Consider the following 22,047-nt stretch of genomic DNA (forward strand, 5'->3'; position numbering starts at 1 on the left):
CACATAGTTTTCTTTTGTTTTTTCTTATGTTCATGGTATATAATTATAGAGAAATTATTCAACTTACAATTTCATAGGTATTAATCAACATAATTGTTGTATGTTTAGCACAAATCAACAAAATACGAGTTCAGAGCTTTGGTCCAATTTAGCCAACCGGTTCGATAAATTTGTACCACAGGGTTACTAAATTGGATTTCAATAAATTTCAAGCCTATAAAAAAACTATGGCAAAATATTATATGACACATTCTTAACAAATTAGGTAACGAAAAGGAACAGTAGTTAATAACATAGACAATCGATATTGTTTTACACGTTATCACGATTTTGAGTAAAAGTTTTGTAATTCCAATTATCGTAACGCACACTTGCACCTAATCTACTTTGCCAGTCTTTTGCTTTCATTTATTGTCAGTTAAACATAACTACGCAATTATAACTTCAAAATATGATTTACTAAATAAAATTTCAAAATCCTTTGGTAAAGTTCCATACAACTTGATGTGGTACAATTTAGCCGACTAGGTGACAGTGCTTTTAAAAAATCGGTATAAAATATAGCTTATAAATACCGAAAAATGTTTCAAATAATTGTAATCCACACTAATTTACGCTTCTAAATAATATATAAGAAACACCCTGTGATTAAATTTAACAAAATTACAAACTAAACATGCATTGTCAAAAGTTACTTGAAAACAATGAAAAAATACTTTTCAAAATAAAACACACGTGTTCGTTGTCACGGCAAAAACCACATGGCCGATATTAATTGAATTTATTTGTGTATCGCTGAGTGTTGCAATTACAGACATTCAATAAATACTTTACGAAATATGAGGGTGGTACAATTTACCCGGCGGTACAATATACCCAACTCTCTCCTATATTGTTAATATTTTTTCAGAGGAAAAACTAATACTATTATTATTATTTATTTCACTCTTCCCGTGGATGTTGTAAGAGGCGACTAAGGAATTAATATCTAATATTCAAACTTCCCCACCCCGTCCTTACTCGTATGTATCTGGTAAATAAGAGGGGTTAATCTGTCGCCTAAATTATTTGATTTGATTTGATTTAATGCTCCTGTAGTAAAGGCGAATAATTTCCCGTATCTCTATCTGCCATTAGAACTAATATTTAGAATCAACAGAAATATTTTCGGTATGATAAATAAGCATTGTCAAAATAATACTTTTTCCTAAATTGAATAGACCCTAAAAGTACCCTCTCATCGACCTAAAAACGTAATAACGTCTTCCAAAGCAGCATCAATTTGCTTTATAGCAATAAAACAGAAATATAATATCTTTTTTGCTGTCTGTACCTTTCTCCCTCCTAAACGCGATACTCGGAGTGGATAGCCAACAAAAGCCCGCGATTTTGTTTTGACTAAAAATGAAGCCGGCATGGTGTCACGTTACAATAAACACGCTGCCCTTGATATCCAATATTTATGAAAATATTAATATAACGGCTGGAATACCGTTTTTCGTTAAAGTATCGGTATACGGGCTTCGTGGTATTTGGATCTGATTTTCGTGATAAAAATAACCCTTAGTTGATATTTTTCAAAGTGTTCATCATCATCATCATTTCTGCCATAGATCATCCACTGCTGAACATAGTCCTTCCCAATGACTTCCACAATGGCTTGTTGGTGGCGGCCTGCATCCAGGGAAGGCGCTACCTTTATGAGGTCGTCGGTCCACCTTGTGGTTAAGTATGGCGTAAAATATAAGGCAGTTTTATCTCAACAGTCCTCGGAAGTAATTAACATTGTAGAGATTAGAAAAGTCCACATAATAAGAGCTCACAATTCGCATAGAAACTAAACCTACTTGTATAGAGTTCTTTGGGATCATTCCAAAAGGTCTCTATGTTAGTAACTTAGTAAGCTAAGTTTTATGATTATCTACCACTACAGCAATGATCACAGTTGCAATGTAAAAGAATGGAAAGTCAAGTAAATCATTTACATCACTAGAGGTTACAAATTAATTCCAAAATTATAGCACCCTTTACTATTAAAATTATATTATGTGCCTTTACGACTAATTACTTATTGACTTTAGTAGCGTGGGCAGGCCTCCCACTAGGTGGACCGACGATCTGGTGAAGGTCGCGGGAGGTGCCTGGATGCGAGCGGCGCAGGACCGGACTTTGTGGAAATCCTTGGGGGAGGCCTTTGTACGGCAGTGGACGTCTTTCGGCTGAAACCAACGAACGACTAATTAAGACGCCACTGTATTTATCTTGATAATAATTATGTCGCCTTCTGTAACTATTTGTACAATTTATAAACAACAACTATAAGAAAATCACATTTAGCAACGCTAATACCTTCTAGTTTGCGACAGATGCGACTTTTTAATGTATTTCAAGCTCATTCACAAATGTTTGTGGTCGCATAAACGGCTGTCTGCGTCGGACATCATTGTCTCCACATAATACACAGGAAGTTGGCAGAACTGGCAGAACCGTATCCCTTTGCATAAAATAAAATATAAATGACAACAAATAAAGATTGTATCCCATATACATTTTATTGACATGGCAACAATAGAATCATATGAATAGTGGAGCCCTGGAACGCAAGGCTTAGTCCATTTTTATTCGTTTACAAATATCCTTGCTTCCTCTTATTTTTTGTTTCATTGTATCCTTTGGGGATATTCCTTTGATATCCGAATACGATTTCGGGACTTTTTATAAGCAGATCTGAAATACGTCACTCAACGTAAGATAATCTTAGCGACAAAAATTGTTAACAAACTTAAAAGGAAATATCATTGACACGCATTTTAACAATAAATGTACCTACCTATTCAGTCGTCAATCAACGCCCATTTTTAACCTTTCGTTGTATTATATCGTGCTCATTGATGAAAAAATATCAAAGCCTACTGTTTCTAAACAACCTTATTTTACACGCAAATAACTCTACATTGTTTTTATTTTGCCAGATACAACAGATAGAGTTAGAGATAACGTGGTAAAATGATGCGATAAAACAACAAATTTTGTTTTTCTTTGTTACTTATAAATCGTAGGCACATAGCTCGTAGAGACGATGGCCGTTGGGGCAGGAAAGTTCTCGAGTGGCGACCACGGGCTGGAAGACGTAGCGTGGGCAGGCCTCCTACTAGGTGGACCGACGATCTGGTAAAGGTCGCGGGAAGAGCCTGGATGCGGGCAGCGCAGGACCTTTCATTGTGGAAAACCTTGGGGGAAGCCTTTGTCCAGCAGTGGACGTCATTTGGCTGAAAAAATAACTTCTTATAACAATAAATTTGAATTCAAGATTCACGAATTAGATTTATCGTCAATATCTTTATTAGCTTAATTTGTGAACCATAATATTGAACCGACATGATTTCTTTTCAAACAATCATATTCATCGAACTTACAGTTTTAACCAAACTGAAAACAAAACAATTTGTTCATACATTTATGTTTAAATACGTTGTTTTATACCAAAGTTTATACCAACTCTTTAAGAAGCTCTCTCTTCAGTCCGTACTGTAAGTGACACCCATATAAATCTCCATTCATTCATGCCTTTACCACAGTAGGTACCACCTTTTGCTTAGTCCTCGCACTTAATCATCTGTACTTTATTTTATGCAATAATGTAGATAAATCATTATTTCCATTCAAAGATGGAGACTTGGCGTTGTAAATCATAAAACTTCAAAGCTATTAGTGGTATATTTAAGCCTTGCTATTTGCTACAGACCATTTGATGGAATAGAAGCCTATAGTATCTTTAGTAAGTGTTTGTAAATGAAAAAATATTTAATTTTTTAGAATTATTTTATTACACAGTATGGACATTAAGCATGACAGTGTCTTGCGATGCGACTAAAAAAGGATTTGCGATAGGTGATCACTTTTTTGCGAAAGGTGATAATTTTTTTGCGAAAGGTGATAACTTTTTTCCTATGCGTGCTTTCACTGAGTGCGTATTTTACCAAAGCGAGCTTTATGGCGTCTATGACTTCATTTGTCTATACGATTTCTCCACCTTGAACGTGCACTTGAAGTAACTAGTATCTATTTAAGTATAATTTATAGACTTCGGCTAACCTCAAGTGGTTGTAATCTTGTACTACATATGTTTTTTAATGGCGGCGGTCTTGTACAGATACGGGAAGTGAACTTGAATTACTTGATTCTGTATCAGTTTTAAAGTGTTATGGTCAAGATATGGGTACCGTAGTATTTCGTTCCCACAGTGATTATTATTTTAGACTACATAATATTACATTTCGATACGCCAATCAAATTGATATAACATTATTAAGAAGTTGGCTAATTAAGTTAACTTTCACATCTTGAAGATCTTTTATTTAGATAGTAGACAGATTTTAATAATTAACATCATTGCACTAAAGAAATAGCAAAATCAACTAGAATTGGGGAAAAAGACACAAACTACCTAGGTACTACTTAACATGTACCCTTCATTTACATGAAAAAATAGTTCTTGCTTGTGTGCATTAAAAATTAAGCCTAAAATATTTTTTTGTCTTGCAAAGGACTTCACATCGCTGTTCTTATTTCTGTAATTTCGAGACACATCTGGGGGCACGGCAGTGCCCCCACCAAGTCGAGCAAAAAAGCGGCACGGCCGTACCATCCTTTTCTCGAAGCAATTCAGGCCATTTTCAACTGCCTGTAACTTCGTTGTGGATAAAACTAGTAGGCTGAATTTTCATTACCTATGCAGGCATTGTAAAGACACGGTATATTTAAAATTTCATTCAATTTGAACCCGTAGTTTAAGAATTATAACGGGTAAAAGTTACTTAATTTTGTCACTCACTGACTCACTGACTCACCGATCATCAAAATTCTAAGGCACTTCTAGCAGACCTAGAAGCTTCAAATTTGGAATATAAGTAGTGTTTGGTGTATGAATCAAGGAAAAACTAAAATATTTGGGGGCACGGTAGTGCAACCGCCAAGTCGAGTAAAATTTTTCAATTTCGGTCCAGTTTTCTAGATACATAACTGCTGTCTACAAAATACAAAAAGAAATGAGATCCCATCAAAAACAATACTTGTCAAAAAAACCAAGTCTCGCAACTCAGTTGTTCTACGGTAAAAAGTTGTGAGATCCATGTAATACCAAGTCCAGGCCAGGAAATCTTTAACGTTTTACATAAATATATTGACTTGGCCATCGCATGAAAACACGTGTAAATTAAATTATTTAGTGCGATGGCCAAGTCAATATATTTATGTAAAACGTTAAAGATTTCCTGGCCTGGACTTGGTATTACATGGATCTCACAACTTTTTACCGTAGAACAACTGAGTTGCGAGACTTGGTTTTTTTGACAAGTATTGTTTTTGATCATTTTTTGATGGGATTTCTTTGACTTCATAAGAAGCTTAAAGCTGAAAGCTACAGTCAAAACAATTGTTTTCAGCGAAGTAATTTTAAGAAGAAAAAACATACTAACCGAATGGAGAACCTCCCTCTTTGATGTCGGTTAAAAGAAGAAAAGTCAAATTGGATAACTTACTGCACCTCTTGCGGCGCAACGAAGTGGAAAGTGACACTAAAGATATTGTTCGCAATTCACCCATCCATTCTGTACCCTAAGCACGAATAACTGTCGGTATAGTAATCGTAGAACTGTATTTGATATTACAACGGATTGTTTGCTGTCAATATTAAAAGAAAAAAAGAAAGACAGAAAGTAAAAAAAATAAAATATTTCGCACACATTTAGAATTGCTAAACTACCTACAATGGACAAAAAATATTGTTTTAATTTGCGTAAAAAAACAAAAACAAATTAAAAGAGCGCTAGCCACTAAGTTGTGTATATTTTTATCGCTAATTTATGAAAATTAATAACAAAATAATCATCTCTCGTGACAGCAAACAATCCGTTGTCATGACAATATTAGTCTTCGATTACTTAAGATTACGAGAGCTCGGTTTTTTTTTACAAAATGGACTGTCCCGTTTTGCGTGCTTGGGCTACTGACCGGAGCAAATTGTTGAGGCGGGTAAATGTCAGTTTTTCATCCCACTGTCCTGTAGAAGTGACACAATGATACATCATCTGTGTGAATAAGGACATCCAGGTAGACGATTCACGCCCGATTGGTTTTGTATTTGTCGGTTTCGATTGAATTTGCGACATTTGTAGTCGCAAAGAATTTTAGATGTCGCAATTTATTGACTGGCCTTTGCCCGCAGCTTCGCACGAGACTTTTTATGTCAATTTTTTTAACATGCTTTGGAGAATGTACGATAAACTTACAAATAATTACAATGACAGAAACTACACTCACTGGGCAGATATTTATTTTCGAAAAAAAATGATGAAGTTTATTTCTGGGTTCAAAAAATAAAAAGACACGTGAAGGGCTAACATTTTTTTGTTAATGGTCATTCGTAGGTGCCAAAATATCAAAACTGAATAAATATTCTTCTCAGTTTTTTTCATATTTTCACTATAGTTAACGGAAAAGAGAAAAAAAATATTTACCACAAACATTCCTATTGATTCATGTTCATGTTAATAATCACGAGAATAGATTTACTTACACAAAAATATTTATCTAGCTTTTGGCAGCCAAAAACTTACAAAAACAAGTCTTAATTGAATCACAGCGTCTTCAAACAAAGGCTACAATACAATCAAATACTACATTGACATAGATTGATAGTAATCATAAGTTATGATTGGCAAAACATTGTTATACCAATGCTTCTGGCCAACAAAGATCCTTGTTACTACAACTAAATAAATCAACTACTTACAACAAGAGTTCGGTGTTAGGGTTGCCAGGTCCAAAAATAAGTACAAAAGCCGGACTCGGTGTTTAATGCCGGACAGTTTACCCTAAAAGCCGGACATAAACTCTTTATTAACTGGTCATAGATTGTTAAAAGCCTTAATGTTCCACTTCCATCAAATCCGATCGCTAAGCCAGAAAGACCTTGATGTGGAGACCCCGCAATAACACCCGCGGTAGAAGAAGACCGTCTAAAAGACGGACAGCTGACACCTGAAACAAAATGGCTGGAATAAACTGGACAAGTGGCCGGGGACAGAAGTCAGTGGAAGTTTGAAGAGGAGGCCTATGTTCGAAGATGAACCCCAAAAAAATAAAACCGACTCCAAAAAACCTACACTAAAACGTAGAAAAATAATTACTAATTACCTACTTATTTATTAGGACGAATTATTAATATTTATGTAGGTATACCATGATTGATACTTCTGGAGTCGGTGCCAAGATCATGAAACATGTAAAGTTTGCCTGCACCTACTCCAAAAGTATCAATCATGGTATACCTACATAAATATTAATAATTCGTCCTAATAAATAAGTAGGTAATTAGTAATTATTTTTCTACGTTTTAGTGTAGGTTTTTTGGAGTCGGTTTTATTTTTTTTTATAAAATTTTACTTATTTCTTGCTTTTTAGTTAACTAATTATTACCTTGATGTTACCACTGAAGGTAGGCAGTACACTGAGACCAAAAAAAATTGGTTCATAATCGGCGGAGATATTGCGTATAAAAAAGTTCATCCCCAATTTTCCACCCTTGGGGGTGAAATATTTTCTTCAAATTCGCATGAAACCACCCTTTTGATAATACCTATTCAACAAAAAAATAATCGTTCAAATTGGTTTATAATCGGCGGAGATATTGCGTATAAAAAAGTTCATCCCCAATTTTCCACCCTTGGGGGTTGTTTTTTTTATTATTAAATTTAAATGGGACCACCCTTGAGATATTACCTATATGTCGAAAAAAGATTTGTTCAAATCGGTTCATAATTGGCGGAGTTATCGCGTAACAAACATAGAAAAAAAAAAAAACATACGGGTCGAATTGAGAACCTCCTCCTTTTTTGAAGTCGGTTGAAAATGGGCTATAGATAGACAGAATGTTCCAAAACCCGAAAAATATTTCTTACATAGCAGCATGGGTTTCCTTATGCGCTCGATTTTCGCCACATAAAAAGTGTAACGCCGGACAAGAGAATATTTGTCCGGACACGTCCATAAAAAGCCAAACATGTCCGGCTCTAACCGGACACCTGGCAACCCTAGGCGTACCCAATTGTGTTAGGTTAATCTATCAAATGTTCTTACTAACTAACATTACGAAGAGAAAATAAGTTCCTACAAGGCTGTACGAAAATACTTGATGTGCTTTATCAATTGTACTAGCTATGCCCGCGACTTCGTACGCGTGAAAATAGTTTGAATATTTCCCGTTTTTGTAACATTTATCTTTACTGCTCCGCCCCTTAGGAGACGCAAAACAAACTTCATCTTTATAATATTAGTATCTATAATCTACTAGGTTGGTATGACGTACGTTACGTTAACACACAATAGCTGAATAATGCTGATGAAGAGTAACCTAAATTGGATCACAATACAAAGATGTAGGTCAATCAATTGACCCAAATGCAACACTGAAAGTACCCATCATCTCTCAAAAATATATTTATGTTCATTTTTATATCCTCTTGAAATGGAGTCTGCATGATCGCAGGAATTGCACGGAAATCCGTTTCCCCCTTTGCTTTGAATTACTTCGAAGTCATGAATAAAATGTAGGTGCGTAAGATGAATCAATATTATTCTTTAGATATGTTTCCTGCGAGTTTACATCAAGCGCGTAAAAAAATTACATTAAATGTATGACGGTTTGTCAGCGCCCCTAGCGGAAACGTTCAAGAACTAACATTTTCATTTTTCATACATTTTTTAACGCGCTCACTAGTGAGGGTTGAGGACGTTTGATTTAAACTCACACTCAGCCCACTGTTTAAAAAAGCAGGAGTTTGAATATTAGTCCGTCGATTAACTTATCAAAAAAATACTCGACACGTATTTTTAACTTTTTCAATGTAATGAAAATTTAGAGAGATAAATTAAACGAAAAGGAACGGGACGTCAAGGCGTGCTTAAAAGTGTAGCACTTTGTGACGTCACGCGGAACTTATCGCATCATAACTTCGTAATTACTTGTTTGATTGACAAATAATAATCGACCGTGTCCAATATTTTTTAATAATCTAATTGATAGACTAAAAGTATTTTAGGAAGCTAGCCCAATATGTAGACTCTGTGAAAATGGATTCATAAAGAACGAAGCATACTTTAGCTGATGAAGTAAGGACGCCCGAATAACAACGTTTTTGAGACAATGCTACGTGAACACATTTCCCAGCTATTTTCGGAACGTTCTCATTCGCTTTGTCATTTACTCTCGAAATATCCTCGCGTTTACGATTTGTTATCAACTATCCGCAGTGTTGATAGTAGTTTATGAAATAATAAAGCCAAGATCGAAATTATGTCTAACCCAGTTTTGAAACAAGTGAATCACGCGCTAAGTTCGAAGAAGATATCAATTGGTAAGGCATCGGCTATGTTTGGGAACAAAAGCACAAAAAAAACAGTTAAACTGTTATTATAGGTGGTAATTAGCAACAAAAAATATACAGGATGGAAATAATAAGTGATCTCACTCGATTATTTCTAAACTATAAATAAATAAATAAAATAAAAAATATCGATAAACTGGTTACTGATCCTGAAAGTGTTTTACGAGCCAGTCCAACAGTATCAATAAATAGGTTACAGAATAAACTGGAGAGAACCTAAAGTTCAATGTTTTCAACGTTATCAAGGTTACTTCAAATTAGATGGCAGTTTCTCAAACCGAGGTTATTAACAAATTAAGCCGATCCAACCGTTCCTTATCAAACACTATCAAGGCGGGATTAGTCAACTTTCCCATCGGCCGACGGCAAATAATAAACACACAGATCCTTAGGCCAGATATTGAGGGTCACTATTTGAGTTTGGCTAAATACGTTACTGATACAGACCACTTGACGAATAGACAGGACATTAAGTTTGAGTTTTTAATTACAGCCCGATTAATTTTTTCCCAAATTAGTGCCAATAATTTGGGAAATGAAAAACTTTTTACAATTAAAATCAAATCAATGAAGTTTTCTTCATTGATCTTATTCCAATATCAATTTAACCGTTTTGTAAAAATCCTTAGGGACGACATTTTCATATTTTATTAGAGTTTATAAGAGGGAAGTGAAGATGTTACAAAAATACAATCAAGAGAATCAGTTCTAAACTATAAATAGGTATTACTTAAATTATAATCGAGTTGTTAGCCGCTGTTATAATTTTAAAACGTGCAAGTATTTTTTTAAGCGTATAAATTTCTAATGAAAGGTTGTAACCTGTGTGGTAACTTGATAACTTATGAGCCTGTATTCAAAAACTGTTACAAACCTTCAGAAAAAAATCCTCCTAAATCAGAACATTCGTCCTTGATAATATCCCTAAATCAGAACATTCGTCCTTGAAAGAGCAGTCTCTTCCCAAATTACTCTGCGACCAAACCCAATATTTGTGTGGCCTGTTCGTAGCTACCCAAACAAAGTTGACATCAATGAATCCCCCGGGATGGATATACCGTCCGTATGCTTAACATGTCGAATTTCAGATGGAGTTTTGTCTTTTATAGTCAATAAGTAGGAGCCATGTTTGCTTAACTTGAAAGTTTGAAAGGCCCACGCGAAAACATGGTGTTTGCTTGGAATTTTGCACTACTCTTAACTTTGATAAAAATGTCCAAATTTTTAATGAAATTTATTAGGGCTTGTTCCCACAGTTTTTGCAGGAACTACTTTTTGTAGGATCCCGTTTAGTAGTTTTTTAGACCACAAAAAAAAGGTTCTTTCGAATTTGTAATTCGAATTTCAAACACAATAATCATGGTGTGTTCAGTTTTGCAGGATCCTGCATTATTGAATCCCGCAAAACTTGATTGCCATGAGAACGAGCTCTTAAGGAAGTTAAATTATAATAGGTTCGTAATAAAGTTTTACTTACCTACGAGTATGTAGAACAAAACAAATATTACTCATAAAATAAAATAAAAATCTAAGTCTATCTTTTCTATCGCCCGTATTCATAAACGATGCTTGCTATAGTGAAGCAGAAAATCGAACGCACAGCATTGAATAGAGCTCTGTGATTGGTTCGTGTGTCACCCTGTGCGGCCACGCGCACTGTGAGACCTCATTGTAATGTGAATACAGGCGTATTCTCTAGACTAAAATTAGATTTATTTCAGAAATCAGTTTAGAGGCTTAGGCGTGAAAAGACAGGCACTTAAATAAATGACCTCAATATGTATTCCCCAATTCAATTCCACACGAATTTCTTTGCCCAAAGAAGTAATAAAACTTCCACGATCAGATCAGACTAACGTCCGGTGACATTATAAATTGGGACGATTTACACACTTTTCTATAGATACCATTAGGCAAACATTGAACCTTATTCATTTGCATTAGAGTCGATATTGCAACAAAAGGATAGGCTGATGTGCTGGACCCAAAAGACACTAATAACTTATTGTCGTTAAATTTACTTCTTGATTGCATGATTTTTCTTATAACACAACATCCGGCGAAGTTAAGTTACTTAATTTAGTTACGAAATAAATGTAAACATTAATATAAATAGCTTATTGACTATTTTGTAAAGTTTAATAAAACTTTCGTGGTACCTAAATAACATTTAAAGTTTAGAGTTTGTTATACTATACTGGTATGAGTTGCGACAATTTCTTGTAACTACAAAACTTGTGTTTTAGATTCCATCCAAGTGAGAGAGTATGTTTTCGTACTTATTTTTTTAATTACCTAATTCATTTACCGAATTTTATAGTACTATGGTATAGCATTTGATCATCAACTACTACGAATAAAATAAATAAAACACCCTGATTACATTTAAATATTTTATTATTAAAATCAAATTAAATCTAGTTCACTGTGCAGCAACTTGCTGTTTACTTATACTAATATTATATAATACAAAGCTATTGTTCATCTTTCAGTATAACTAAAAGAAATCAACAGTGAATAATTTTCACAGTCATCATAATCAATTTTAGCAATGAAAATATTTCAGTCATTAAAACACCATTTGATATCCCTTCATCGCAGTACAAATCCAGCGCAGAACCGGGAATAATTAGCAAGGTCTGATCAGTTAAACATTAAACTAAATCGGCCACATTCATGGGCATTTCATCAATTTGAGTCGCATAATACTGTTCGATGTCTCTCAAGATTCTGATGTCATCGCACTTGGCGAAATTGATAGCGACTCCTTTACGTCCAAATCTACCTGACCGGCCGATCCTGTGGATGTACAGCTCGCGGTTGTTTGGCAGGTCGTAGTTGATGACGAGGGAGACTTGCTGGACGTCGATGCCCCTGGACCATACATCTGTTGTGATCAGGACTCGGCTGAAACAAAAAGAAATAAAGAAATTAAAAATTGTTCAAATAGATGGCATAATGCATTGGATAAAGTTACTGTGAAAATTTAAAGGAGCCTAGAAATTATTTTGGAAGTGCTAACTGGACTATGTTTTTGGGCCGTACTAAATAAAAAAGAACCATGGATAAGTTTAAAAAGTATGGCTTTATTTGATAGATTTTTTGCTATACATGAAATTGAGTCAAATTTCAGTTTAAATTCAAAACTATAAAAAGAAGAAGTTAAACAAATTAATTTTTTTGTGAAGTAAACATACCTTTTTCCAGAGCGAAATTCTTTCATAATGTTATCTCTCTCTTTCTGAGGCATATCACCGTGCATGGAGCACACAGTGAAATTGACCTCTCGCATCTTTTGTGTCAGCCAGTCCACTTTCCTTCTCGTGTTGCAGAAGACAACAGCTTGTGAGATTGTGAGTGTGTCATACAAATCACAAAGAGTGTCGAATTTCCATTCCTCTTTCTCCACAGCTACGAAGAACTGCTTGATTCCTTCGAGAGTTAATTCATCACTGCAAAGAAGAAGACACAATATAAAACACACTTGGTTAATTGAAAGAAATTAAATTAACAAATAATGATACACATAGTTTAGTAATTATTAACATTAATTTCACTTTTCAGAATAAACGGACATAAAATTAAAGAGGTTGATAGAAGTAAGCAAAAGAAGAAGATAAAGGACGTAAAAAAGATAATTCTTAAAATTAAAAATTACAACTTACCGTTTAACCAAAATCCTGATGGGGTCTGTCATGAACTTCGAAGTCATCTCAAGAATTTCATGGGGCAATGTAGCAGACATGAGCACAACCTGGGTTGCAGGGGGTAAGTAGCGGTACACATCATAGATTTGCTCCTTAAATCCTTTATCCAACATCTCATCTGCTTCATCAAGAACTAGCATTTTGATTGCTCTGGTCCTCAATACACGCCTCTTGATCATATCTAGAAAAAATAATTAATAAATATGTAATTTGATTACAATAAGACCTAAATTATCAGACGATTTATAAAATAGACCTTCATAAAAATAAAAAGGTTAGTCAAAATAGTGAATAAAACTTACCAAAAACCCTTCCCGGTGTGCCAGAAACAACGTGTTGCCCATAATCCAGTTTCCTTATGTCTTGCCCAAGGTTGGTGCCGCCGATGCAAGCATGGCACTGCACGTTCATGAAGTCGCCCAACGCAAGGATCACTTTCTGGATCTGCGTAGCCAACTCACGAGTCGGAGAGAGCACCAACACTTGCGTTTCACGTACAGTTGTGTCCAACGACTGGAGTATTGAAGCAGAAAAGGTGGCAGTTTTACCAGTACCAGACTGGGCTTGGGCTATCACATCTCTACCCTTCACAATAGGCAAGATACTCCTTTGCTGGATTGCGGACGGTTTCTCGAACCCTGCAAAGTACAGACATCTGTAAATTTTGCCCAATAACAAACAGTATTTATTAAGCGGCCGCCAGCGATTTCGTACGTGTGGACTTCGTTTCACCCCCGTTAGATATCATGTTGATGGATGGCGTTTCACAGCTTCCCCCGTATGAATATTTACGGACGTCAAAAACAGTAGTTTGTCCAGCTCTGTAATGTGATTTTAACCAATGACGATAGATGGCGCTTTTTAGACACGTCTTATTTATTTATTGAAATTTGTTTGTCACATATCGTCATACATTATAAACTATATGTCAATCTGGGTTATAAACAATAATACTGTAAAGTTTCAACAAAATCCATTCAGTACCTAGTTTTTGCGTGAAAGAGTAACAAACATCCAGACATCCAGATATCATGGCATCCAGACATCCTAACTTTCGCTTTTATAATATTAGTAGGATGTTTAATCTCAAATTAAATTTCTAATAACTTAGTCATATTGCCAATATAAAAAGTTGCATCTCAAACTAAATTTGTAATAATATAGAAAAGTCAAGCCTTATTTGGAAATAGAATCCATGAGTCCGCCTGGCCAGCAAAGGGTCGTGATGTTAATTTTTTCCCAGTGACAAACAGGCTAGTTACTATTTTTTAAACACCAAGAGTTGCAAGTTAAGTTAAATTTCTAATAACTTGGTAAAGCCTGAAGGAATTGAGCCCATGAGCCCACACGGTAATACTGTGTGGGATCATGGGCTCGACTCTTTCGTATACGAAGGGTCGTAGGTTCTATTTCCTTGGCCAATTCGATTTTTTCAGATTATTAAAAACAGACAGGATATTTCGCTAGAAAATCCCTTCAGACTTTCTGAGTAGAAAATTAAATAAACATACCATAGTTATAGATTCCTCGTAGTAACTCGTCCCGCAGTCCCATCTTATCGAAGCTTCGAATCACAGCCACATCCTCACTTGTATCGAACTCTACGTTAGACAAATCTCTTGGAACAATTTTCCGCTTTTTCAAAACCGGTAACACAAACGTTACTTTCTTTTCGCCTGGCATCTTACTGTCACTGTTACGAAAATATAGTAAAATCAAGGAACGACCGCGCGCACACGAAGCAAGCGAACGAATGAGCAACCGTGCTATGATACGCGCACAAGAAAGCATGTTATCCCCTCCACGCCGGCTCTTTAGCACGTGGTATATTTTAGACAGAGATAGATATATCTTGACTCAGAGAATGACTAACAATGGTAACGACAAAAACAATTGAAATAAAGCACCCGTTTTCTATTGTTTTCGTGGCTACTACAATAAAAGGGTTTCAGTTAGTAAAATACACACATGGTATTTTTTGGCGAAAATCTATTTATTGTTTAACTGGATACCTACTAGAATGAAAATCTTATCAGTGAGTATTTTAATGCAGTGGGATTTTTGGCTTCGGCGAAACGGTTTAGGGGCTCACACAAGGAACTTCTCAGGACCACCTATGTAGATAAAAATTTACATCATATACAGCGACATATACAAATATTGTATTTATGCAAACACACCGTTTACGAATACACCTTCAAATACAATTGGTAACATATAACATAATGGTTATACATATTACGACTTTTAACATAACACATAAAAAGTTTCAACATAACTGAAAAAAATAATTTTCAAGTGCTGTCGTGACAGTCGTAAGTCTATGTCTGTAACTTCGATAGTGAGTGTAAGATATAATTAATTTGATAGATGTAATTAACAATGTTATCGAGACCGTTTTGTGCAAAGTCGTTGAAGAGAGTGCGTCAGGATCGTCCTCTTAGATGTTCGCTCGCGAACCGAACATTGCTCGTTCGTTCGCCGAACGCTCGCCGCTCCCTCCGGTCACGCCGCCCGCGGGCAATGTCCGTGAGTAGACAATGTCTCATTCTTATACGAAAGAACGACGCGCTGCACTCGTTTTTATGATCTTGATGATGCGCGTAGATTTATAAACATTTAGAGCGGTAAATGAATTAAATATTTTTAGCGTGAAAAAAAAAGCCAACGAATTATAAATAAAACAAATTAATATCGTTGCTTATGATGTTGCCAATGTTTTAAAAATAGCGCTGTATACTTTTTATTGTTCATTTTTCATTTCAAAGTGTTCTTATAAATACTCCTATTTATCGTTTAAAAGCTACGCTATAAGCTTTTTCTTCCAATCCAATTTATTTAAAATAGTTTGTGATTTCATGATTCCTTCGCGTGACAATACCCATTTACCCTCCAGATGGATTTATAAGACTTAACTTAGTCTTAATTAAGACTTACTTTGCGTGGGACGTTTTAAGACCTAAATTAGTGCGAGAACACGGATCGAACAAGTCTTTTAACTTAAAATCCTCTGGAACAACTGAGTTAAATTAAACGTTTCCAATGAAATTAAATGTTTTATTTACACGCGATTTTCTACCCAATGGACGTCAATTTTATTCAACGATGAAGGAATAATGTGAAGAAAGACAACTTTAACTACTTGCGCATATAAACAGAATATTGACTAATAACTAAATGGCTCGACGAAAATTTAAGTTTAGTGGATGTTCCTGAGTATCACACTAACTTTTGCTACAAGAGAGAATCAACACTGCAACCACATAAGCTAGCGTATTAAGAACCTCCTCCTTTTATTAAAAAGCATCGCCCAAGAACTATCAATTAGGGAGAGCTTTATAGCGTCGTCATCATCATCATCACCATCATCATCATCATCATAAAGGAACAATAATGAACATAGGCGTCCCTTTAGATATCATGTTGTCAAATCCATTATAATACCTAGCCCTAGCAAAAGATGCTGACTTATTGAAGCTAGGTAACTTTTATACTATCACAGAATCCCGGAACTAATTTTCTTTAAGCGACATTCCTTTACCCTATAAACTAAGAGCTAGATTTCCACGTTCTTATTAGCCGCTACTTTGGTTCACTTTAATTAACTTCCGATCTTGAACTTACGATCACCGATATCGATAAACTGTGCACAACACTATCGGGGCCCTTAAAATACCTTTAATGCAATTATCAGACGAACGGGTCTTTCTGGATTCGTGCGATTCAATGAAGACATGCTTAAGTCACATCACTTGAAGAACCACCAGCTCATTCCGTTCAAACACTTAAGTCCGATTTATTTGACATAGGTACTTACCTACCTACTTTCTTTAAATGTTAAATATTGCAAAAATATTCTACTGTATACGTAAACTAAAATTTAAGTACACGACTGTCAGGGCAGTATTTTTATCAAAAGTATTAAGTAGGTATTAGTCACAGACAGACATTTGGGATTTTTAGAAACTTTTGGTGACTCATAGTCTGACACTAGGATTAAGTACTCTATTGTCACAAATTACCCCACTAATTAGTATTATCTTTATTCCTGTAGATTTTCTCATACCTAATACATAATCACCCAAATATTAAACATGCGTAATCCGAGCAAATGATTTATTTATATTTATTGCTAGCCAATCTGTGATGCTGAAATTACTGTTTTTTTTTAAATTCTGTTCTGTTCTGTTTTTAGTATACTTCTGCATAATTACAAACATTAGATCCTTGCTACACAGGGGTTGCAGCGAGAGATAGGTATAGTTCGTTTACCAGACGTACTATCAACAATGTCGACCCAAGATCTCTTAAGTATTTTTCGTTTGCACGAAATGACCATACTCAACCCCGCCCCCAATTTTGTCTTTTGTCTTGTCCGTTATTTGAAAAGAAACAAATAACACGTGGCGGGGGTTGGGTCTAGTCACTGCAAAGAAATACAATTCTTAAGGTGTTCAAGCTTCAACTTTATGGTAACCGCTGACCTTAAATACTTCATGACACCTAAAGTAGCCAAAAAGTTCGCAACAAGTCTTACGCCCGTATTCACAAACGATGCTTGCTTATGTGAAGCAGCAAATCGAACGCACAGCATTGAATAGAGCACTGTGATTGGTTCGTGTATTACTCTGTGCTCATATGCCTCCTGTGCGCAATCTGTGAGATCTCATAGTAATGTTTGTGAAAACGGGAATTAGTTACAATTGGAATAAGGTTGTGCTATCAACTGTTTGGCCACTTTAGGTGTCACGAACTATATGACGCTGACTAGCTGACTAGCTGACTACTGGCTGATCTCTCCAAGCTGTGGTCATCTAGGATTAACAGGCTTAATTGCTCGGACTAAATGTGGTAATCTTAGTACTTATGCGGCATTGGTGTTACGATTCAGCAATTAGTAGCGCGGCCATAACTTTACGTAGCTAGACGTGTTCAGTGGGTTTGCCCGTCGTTAGTAATAAGTGGAAACAGAAATCTTAATGTGAAACGGGTTTTGATGGTGTTTTTGTGACAGCCTGTGCTACTCAGTGAATCAAAGGACGTTATTGCAACCACATTATAACTATGTCGGCTTAGGAATGTAGCCTTCTTTCAACATGGACTTGGATCTCAGAATAGGGTTGGCTCGTCCCAATGTTGGTGCCAATTATTTTTTAGATCCACACGTTGGACGAGTGGCGTTGGGTCCAACGTTTGGTCCAACATCCATGGCTCATTGTTATGTTTTATTTCGCACTTTGAATGAATGAGTGAGATTAGAAGGAGACAATGGTAGGGTTTAACTGGGACGTGTAAAAGCGCTTTGTAAAAGCCTAATTGCAAATAAACACATTATGACTGTTATGACTCACACTAACCAGACATTCTTTATGAGTTAACACTAGAGTACACGCGCGGACTACTATAGTAGACCAGGGTAACATTTTACGCTATAACTTTTTGAAAACTTTCGCCAGAGAGCTGGCATTCCAGGAAAGCCTAGTTTACTAAACTTGTCAGTAAGCCAGTAAAGCTTGGGTTGCTAGAGTCTGCGCACTTTTCTAAAATTGGCCGTCAAAACTGCGGGTCTACTCAAAAGCCCGAAATCACTCGACAAAAAAATTATAAAAGACTTGCAACAAATGGATTTACACCGTGTACCAGGCCGTAGAAAGTCATGAATACTATGACAGATAAAAAACTAATCCTATTTTTTCAGTAAATTTTTTTTTGTTAGCATTGGTCTCAGAGTGCAATTTTGGTCCAAAAATTTACAACTTTTAAATCTGTTTATAATGTTTGATCCCAAATAGTTATATAAAGAAACTTTGATAATAAAATAACTATAATAAACACTTTTATCATTTACATAATTATTCTATTCATAAATTGCTTACAAACTGATTTACAGTGATTTTAAATTGGCTTACCAGAGTAGGCCGCGCGTGTATTCGTGTAAAAAAAGGGGCGCGTGTACTGCAGTGTTAAAGCAGTAATTAACGAGTTTAAATACTTTATAATTAATATCCTAATTACGTAATTATTACCTAAGAGTTGAAATTGAAAATAAGTATCATTGTTAAGTGCCTAAGTACTTAACGATGATACTTATTTTTAACTGATGTTTAACTGAACTTTATTATTATTAGACGTTGCACGATTTGACTAATTTGATGCATTTATTTGCAATTATCTTAATGTCAGGTGGAATTGTGAAACAGCAAATATGGAAGTAAAGCTTCTTCAGTAAATATGGATAAAAAACACAGTAGGTAAAGAAGGTTCATCTCGATGGGTGCCGGGAATAAAGCCACAATCGACAAAACACAATTTTACAGGAGAAGAGATTTAGTGTCAATTTTGAATAAGTCTAAACTACGAGGCGTACCAAAACGGTTTGTATATCAAACGATGCGTTATTTTTTCTGGAGTAACATTTAATGTGCATAAGGTTATAGTGCTTAGAATATACTTTAAAAAAGGTAGAAATACATATTGCCGCTTCATACATTGAAAGTCGGTTCCGTAAGAGTCCATTGTGGTTTTATTCCGGTAAAAAGTGTGAAATTAATCAAACAGCAATAGTCTTTTGCAGCCTCGGGCGCTGATCTGAAGGATACAGTAATAGCCGTTTGCTTGTAGAAGATTTAAATAACAGTTTTAACATTGTATATGGCACGATTATTGCGGTCAACAAATTTTAAAATGATGAATGGGAATAACGATTCAATATCCATAGTGCTTTTGGTAAATCAGGCAGTTTCAAAGATAAAATTCTGAAAAAAATTCAAAAGGTGTATAGGGACCCGCAGTTTACTAAAATCACTTAATCGGAAAACTGCTGCTATGGCTATTGCGGCTTTATTCCAGGCACCCATCGATCTATATCTTTAAAAGCGAAATGTAACTGACTGACTCACTCACTCATCACGAAATCTCAGAAACTACAAGTGCTAGGAGTCTCAAATTTTACACGGGGATTCCTTTTACAACGTAGGTCCCATTTAGACGGGATTTTCAAAAAATCAACCCCTAAGGGCGTAAAACGCGCGCTCCACGCGTACGAAGTCGCGGGCGGCCGCTACTTATTTATAACTCTTATGAAAAGCATTGTGTACAGCAACTAATCCATCTATAATTTCCAATACAACAACCTTATTCTACAACCATCTTCATATCTGGCGCCTACAATATTGACACAACACAAAATAATCTCAAAAGTGACATTATGTCACCTATTATATCAGTAGCGGCGTTCCATACTTATCAGTTATCGTCCTGTAAATAACTCGGGGGATTTTATTAACTAAGGATGTAATGGATTAGGCTGGCGTCGCGGGGGTAGATAAGCTATGTGATAGACTCTGCAGGTTTTCCCCCTACTACTGTCTATTGTTTCCTCCCTTATTGATAAAAGTCACGCGTGTTGAACGCTAGTTCAAGGTGACTTTTAGTATGAAATGTCATTTTTAACTAGTGACATGCGTTGCGACATGCCTTTGGAATTTTGAGAGAGCGTGCAGTTGCTTGATATTATTTTTATTCTCATCTGTTAGGCCTAGGATGCGCACCGTGTTAAGATTTTGCGTTATTTTATCGACTTGACGCGATAAGCCCATAACATTTTGTCGTCTAAAATGATCAATAAAACAGGACCTAAAAGCGAACTACAAAATGTGGGTGGGTAGTAGACACAAACTAGTAAAAAAAACACTTTGACAGCCCATAATAAGTTTTGTATGTGACAAAGCAGCTATAGGTGGCTTCTGATGTCACGGTAGTCTGTGACAGGAGTTACACGCGTGGCGATACCTTGATGGATCGGTAGCCTTATCAATTTGTTAGTGTGCTGTGTGCCTTAGACTTTGTTTTGACTCGTGGCGGATTAGGTTAGAAGGCAGTTGTAGTGTGAAGGCACTGATAAGTTTTTAATCCTTGGTTTTGTTGAAGGGTCTGAGTGAGAGGATTTTCCGGTTGATTTAATATGACTCAAGGTATAATCTAAAGGTGTAAGCCGTAGAATTCTTTTTGAATCATGTCTGTTTATTTAAACTGTATTAATCGTGAATATTGGTGTGTGAATATTATGTCTGTAGGCCTAAGCCTTTCTCGAGAGAGCTTTGAAAGCTGCCCAATGTGGCCAGCTTTCAAAGCATTCTGTTGTCAATTTATTAAGCCACAATAATTATTGTATCACAAAAGTAGGTATATCCTTATTAATAGATGTCTGATGTTTGCATCACTAGAAGTAATCCCACATCTTATTCCCACTGTTGTGGCTCCTGTGTAACCAAATGTAAACGCTTTGTTTAACTGACTTTATACTACGTTATGAACTGTCAAATGATTACGATTGCTTTACACAATTCCACCTCAGGACCTACATACATACAGCTTGACTGTCAATAAAAACTCAACCAGTGTTGTTTGAATAAAAATAAAAATAAATACCTGGCAACTTGAATCCATTTTTTTATGAAAAAAGAATAATGTTTTTGGTAGCGGGAAGAGCCACACTACTTTTGTGTTTACCTTTCATCCCTTGATTATACGCAGTTCCCCAGGGACACATCTGACGGACCAAAACCGACTCATGGCCAAACATTTCCTCCTATTTATTTTCAATAAAAATACAGCTGCATTTAATAAGCAAATGTATTCAACAATGACAACATTCAAGTCCGTAAAAAGATAAACTAAAACAGTGAACTGTCCGACAATACAATGAGTTATTTAATTACAAATATAATAAACGACTTATCAACGTATCCCTTTGTATGCCATTAATTCTGATGAAGATATTAAACGTAAGCCGAAATACAGGGCTGCTTTAAAATTAAACACGCCTGCCAGACCATGACCTGCCAATGTACGGATAAAGACTTATTATCTTGTAATTTACATACATTTTGTAT

The 22,047-nt window shown here is 35.7% G+C and overlaps 2 protein-coding genes across 3 annotated transcripts in view; one reads left to right on the forward strand and one right to left on the reverse strand.

Annotated features, from left to right (window-relative positions):
• pxb (putative Hedgehog signaling attenuator pxb) overlaps positions 1 to 22,047 on the forward strand; it is a 179,444-nt gene that overhangs the window by 36,585 nt on the left and 120,812 nt on the right. The gene's annotated exons all lie outside the window — the stretch shown is intronic.
• LOC114358155 (eukaryotic initiation factor 4A-III-like) lies at positions 11,869 to 14,928 on the reverse strand. The gene is made up of 5 exons (XM_028312037.1): positions 14,665 to 14,928; positions 13,456 to 13,791; positions 13,112 to 13,334; positions 12,644 to 12,898; positions 11,869 to 12,353 (listed from the first exon to the last, which is right to left on the reverse strand). Exons 1-5 carry the CDS (start codon positions 14,834 to 14,836, stop codon positions 12,101 to 12,103), a joined length of 1,239 nt encoding a protein of 412 aa, XP_028167838.1. The 5' UTR covers positions 14,837 to 14,928; the 3' UTR covers positions 11,869 to 12,100.

This window comes from Ostrinia furnacalis, unplaced genomic scaffold (assembly GCF_004193835.3).
Source record: "Ostrinia furnacalis isolate ACB-3 unplaced genomic scaffold, ASM419383v2 OfSCF3745, whole genome shotgun sequence".
Classification (NCBI taxonomy): domain Eukaryota; kingdom Metazoa; phylum Arthropoda; class Insecta; order Lepidoptera; family Crambidae; genus Ostrinia; species Ostrinia furnacalis.

What these genes read in the sequence shown, in the direction of transcription:
- LOC114358155 (XM_028312037.1), bottom strand. Translation starts at nt 14,836, where the DNA reads ATGCCAGGCGAAAAGAAAGTAACGTTTGTGTTACCGGTTTTGAAAAAG. An exon ending in CACACCGGGAAGGGTTTTTG is followed by an intron (nt 13,335 to 13,455) that starts GTAAGTTTTATT and finishes TATTTTTTCTAG; the next exon opens with ATATGATCAAGAGGCGTGTA. An exon ending in ATCAGGATTTTGGTTAAACG is followed by an intron (nt 12,899 to 13,111) that starts GTAAGTTGTAAT and finishes TCTTCTTTGCAG; the next exon opens with TGATGAATTAACTCTCGAAG.